This window comes from Hibiscus syriacus, unplaced genomic scaffold, assembly GCF_006381635.1.
Source record: "Hibiscus syriacus cultivar Baekdansim isolate YM2019G1 unplaced genomic scaffold, ASM638163v2 tig00002847_pilon, whole genome shotgun sequence".
NCBI classification, from domain to species: Eukaryota; Viridiplantae; Streptophyta; class Magnoliopsida; order Malvales; family Malvaceae; genus Hibiscus; species Hibiscus syriacus.
This window is the reverse complement of record NW_024061949.1, coordinates 1,093,439-1,097,803: the sequence shown is the minus strand read 5'-3', so window position 1 is coordinate 1,097,803 and position 4,365 is coordinate 1,093,439. Positions and strand designations below refer to the sequence as shown.

The window sequence follows — 4,365 nt, the reverse complement described above, 5'->3', positions numbered from 1 at the left end:
TCCTACGTGGCCTAAGGCGTGCCCCAGGGGTCGCGCTATACACACGTGTATCCCATGTCAGTATAAGACGCGCCTCATGGGACTCGTCTTACCCCACGTGGTGTCAAATCAGCATTAAGCGCGTTGCAGGAAGCACGCCTTTCTGCAAAGGGTGTTAGATCGAGAAATATAGTCTGAACGGTACCTGATCGGAAAAAAAACGGTGGACGATGATATATTGAAAAAATCTCCCTTGTTTTAACTGTTATTAATTATCTTTTTAGGAATAACAAGGGTCATTAAATAATATCATGTCGCTTGTTTAGGATAAATTAACATTCTATCTTAAAAAATAATAATACTATGTGAAAACTGGAGTTTGAAATCTCAAACCCATGGCTCCTTTGTATCAAATATATGTGTGTGTATGTATACTCATTCCAAGAAGATGGCTCCTCTTATTAGATTGCAACACAGCACATCCAAATCGAGTTCTTGAATACACCAAAAATTTACAGAACCTGGAAGAAAATTAACCACAAAGTATCGCCTATGTTGCAAATCTGCATCTCCCAACACACAGGCAAATGAAAAACCAGAAAATTCACAAATAATTTTGGATAAGAAAAAGCCTTAAACCTGTATCGATTACTCTTTTAGACCCTGCTGTTTTCTGGTAAAGGCAACACACCGTCGAAGAAATCACCAAAGTATCCAGGCGGTTCATGTACCAGCCTCGAAATGATGTCTCTCAGCGTGATTACTCCTTCCAAGTTCCCGTCATCGTCCACGACGTACACCCTATGGATCTTCTCCGAGTCGAGCTTCTGAATCAAGTCCTTCACTGTTTCATCTCTCTTGCAAGTTATCATACCACTCAACATCGGCGATCTCTTCTCGTGTTTCTCCAAGTAGTTCCGAACCACTATTAGGAAGTTCTGGGCCGTGATTGATCTATGCATCAAAAGGACTTTAACTCAGAACACTTTACAGGCATTCATATCTAATGCGATACACAAGTTTAGCATAATCCACTACGAACCTGTAATCACGGTAGATATCAGGTGCGGTTAAAAGGAACTGTACATCTCGAAGGCTTATGTTACCTATAGCCTTTCCCCCTCCGCGTTCAATGACCGGTATGCCTCCGATTCTCTTTTTCCTCATCAACTTAAAGGCTTGAAGCACTGGTTCATCTTCGTATACCTATAGTACAAATTGCGATTCGTTAACATCTTGATTGAATAGGTTTAGCTGAACATGCACTCATGTCGTGGCCAGCCATTACTTAACCCTCAATATTTGTAAAAATACAGATCCTAAGGTACTGAACCAATACTTGTGTTACAGTTAGAGACGATCAAAAGAAAAAAGAATGAGATTAGCAAATCTAAACGATAATCAAGTCAAGTCTGACCTAGTAAAATCGAACAGCTAAAGGATGAAATACCAAACTTTGTCCAAAGGATGCTGACACAGAAACAAAATTTTCAGTCGTTAAGTTGCACCATAGAGGGCCGCATCCATAGAGAGATTCACTAAAAGCTCGTATTTAGAGCTTCATACAACTTATATAAAGCTTTTAACTTGATGCTCTTAGGAGACGTGGGTTGTAGATGATAATTAGTAAATGTATAACGATGTATGACCGAGAGGGTACATTGGCTATCGGGACACTCGGGACTCATGCGTGCAATATTCATACAAGTAATAGTAATGGCCATGAAAAACCTCGAATTGTTAGAAATGAAAACCGGACGGATAACAGTCACTCACAGTGATAATTTCCTTGGTGGACATTGTGGGAAGACCAATCTCTGAAAGCTTCTTACTTCCCCAGCTTTCTAACCAGTGAAGTCCAGTGCATTCCGCTAACATGTGAATGACGGCCGACTGTGTTATGATGTTATCTATCTTTCCATCCCCCAGATCAAGTACAGGGACACTCTTCATTTTGTACTTAGAAAGTAGTAACAACATGGTCAAAAAGGTGTTTGAATTCTGCAAAGCAAGGAATGGTGCCCAGCGGAACGACCCGGAGATATCACGAACCTGTATGCTCTCACAAGTTAACATACGATAAACAACTACCAAACTAAGAGAATTCGATATGACCGGATGTTTTTGTCTTCCCGATATAGAGATTAGAAGTACCACCTTGGTGTTTTTATAGAACTCGGATGACGTTAGAGCCTCAAAAAAGTCTCCAGAAGTAATTGAAGCACCATCAGGGCCTAAAGCCTCAAGTCCTGCAGCAGAGGCCATTCCGTTAGCAGCTAAAGCAGACTCAGCTCCACTTGGAGACGATGGACTTCTAGGCGAAGATGGTTCCGACTGTAAAAGGAAAAAACAAAACTGTTAGGTTCCCAAATGAAAGACTTATAGAGAAAAGAGTTCATCGTATGCGGTTCTGTTTCCTGACCTGTTGCAAAATCCATACAGCAATTCCTGCAAACTCTACGATGCCAATGTATCTGTCCATCCAGGTTGCATCTTCCGGAGCATCAACATCGACAACGGGGGCGCTGAGGATCTTGTTTTGGGCCAGTATTTGAACAGCATCGGCCAGACTCGCATCCGATTTTATCTCAATCCCTGGAAACACAAACATTACAAAGATATGACCATCATATATGTATCACAGTCATAAAAGCTAGACCAACTTATTTAAATGGTTGGCACCCCAAGAAAGAACTAGACCAGACAATCCATGTAAAGCACGTCTTGTCTCATGTTTTTCCCCATGTCAACCGTGTAATATAAACACAACACAAATTATTTCAAGTGTAAAAAATCCTAAGCACGAATATACTATTCTCTCGATTGATGACCTCAAAACATATAGTTAATCAAACAAATTCTTCATCTTTATAGCTCAAATCCACCAGCCAGAAAAAAGAAGAAACCCCAAATTCTTGATCAATCAAAGCATGATCTAAAACAAAGAGTGAATGATCAAAGGATCCATACCTTGAGGAGCGATAGGGAAAGCAGAAACAGGGATGCTTTCAAAGCAAGCGTTGAGTTTGTCATTAGGACTAAGCTCAGGTTCCTGAACATCCCATAGATCCTCCACTTGCATCCCAATCTTTGCTTCGGGACTCCTCGGACTATCTTGTATGCTACTTTGTCTCCCCAGTTGCACACTCGCCATAGCCATTTCTTCAACAAAAAGCTCGAAAACAAACTTCACTCACTCTAATTTTAAGCGATCCTTTCTATTTCTATAGGTTCAGCAAAGCTGACAACTTACTCGGATCATTAACCAGTTTTTGACATTAAAAACCATATGACAAAGAGGGTTGCTTTTCAACAACACTTCCAAAGGGTACAGTCAACAAACACCGTCCAATCCTACGGTTAACTTTCTTCTCGTCTAATACTGTTGGGACACGTGTACGGGTGGTGATGTGGGGATAACTCAATGATAAAAAAAGGTGGTTTGGTCAAAGCTTAAAGCTTTGATTTTTATATGGAGGGGTACTGGTGGCTAATGCTTATCCTGGTTTGTCGAGTTTTATTTATTACAAGCTAAGAAAACAGGGAGTGTTTTTATCATGTTTTTTTTAATGAGAAAATACTCGTGACAAAAAATCTCATATAATATACGATTTTAACTAATTTTTTTTAGATTTGTCAAAATGACCAACAAAATCGCACTACGATCGCTAATTCGCAACGCGATCTCCATTATCGCAAATCAGTTTCCAGATTCGCAACGCGATTATGATTATCGCAATGCGATTTTCCAATTTCGCGTTGCGATTTTCCCAATTCGCAATGCGAATAAGTAAATCGCAATGTGAATTTGGAAAATCGCAACGCGATATTTGGAAAATCGCAACGCGATACTGACTATCGCAACGCGATAATACAAAATCGCAACACGATACTGACTTTTGCAACGCGATACTGACTTTCGCAACGAGATAATACATAATCGTAATGCGATTTTCAAAGCGCCATTAGTATCGCAAAGCGTATTTTATTTTCAAATTTCAAACACGAATATTAATATATTGGAACACTGAACCGTCCACAGTATATCCCGTAATCGCAACTCATAACCTAAAACCTAAAATCACAACTCAGTCTCATCTCCATCTCTCACTCTCTCACCCATCTCCGACGAAATCCGTCCCCATCTCCGGCGAAATCCGTCTATCTACATCTCTCAGAGCCACCCTCACAATCAGAAATGGAAAATCAACCAAATCAACCACCGAGGGTTAGTTTTTTTAATTATTTTCTTTTTGAAATTTTTGCATTATTATTAGGTTTTTCATATTGAAATTGATGATAAGTTTACTAGTAATTTCAATAATAGATTAACCATTTCACTTAGATTGCTTATTAAATCAACCGAGAATCGCAACGCGAAATGAA

At 39.7% G+C, this 4,365-nt stretch overlaps 1 protein-coding gene across 2 annotated transcripts; it reads right to left on the bottom strand.

Moving 5' to 3' along the window:
- Nucleotides 1–627: 627 nt before the first annotated feature.
- Nucleotides 628–3,276, bottom strand: LOC120160508 (SNF1-related protein kinase regulatory subunit gamma-1-like). 2 transcript variants are annotated; one of them, XM_039170920.1, is made up of 6 exons: nt 2,950–3,276; nt 2,402–2,574; nt 2,137–2,313; nt 1,756–2,031; nt 1,022–1,185; nt 628–933 (listed from the first exon to the last, which is right to left on the bottom strand). In XM_039170920.1, exons 1-6 carry the CDS (start codon nt 3,137–3,139, stop codon nt 636–638), a joined length of 1,278 nt encoding a protein of 425 aa, XP_039026851.1. In that variant the 5' UTR covers nt 3,140–3,276; the 3' UTR covers nt 628–635. The 2 variants fall into 2 exon arrangements, with proteins under 2 accessions (XP_039026851.1, XP_039026859.1); XM_039170928.1 differs by having other exon boundaries at nt 705–901; nt 2,950–3,275.
- Between the last annotated feature and the right edge of the window lie 1,089 nt (nt 3,277–4,365).

What these genes read in the sequence shown, in the direction of transcription:
- LOC120160508 (XM_039170920.1), bottom strand. Translation starts at nt 3,139, where the DNA reads ATGGCTATGGCGAGTGTGCAACTGGGGAGACAAAGTAGCATACAAGAT. An exon ending in AGTTCTATAAAAACACCAAG is followed by an intron (nt 2,032 to 2,136) that starts GTGGTACTTCTA and finishes GAGAGCATACAG; the next exon opens with GTTCGTGATATCTCCGGGTC. An exon ending in CCACCAAGGAAATTATCACT is followed by an intron (nt 1,186 to 1,755) that starts GTGAGTGACTGT and finishes TTTGTACTATAG; the next exon opens with GTATACGAAGATGAACCAGT.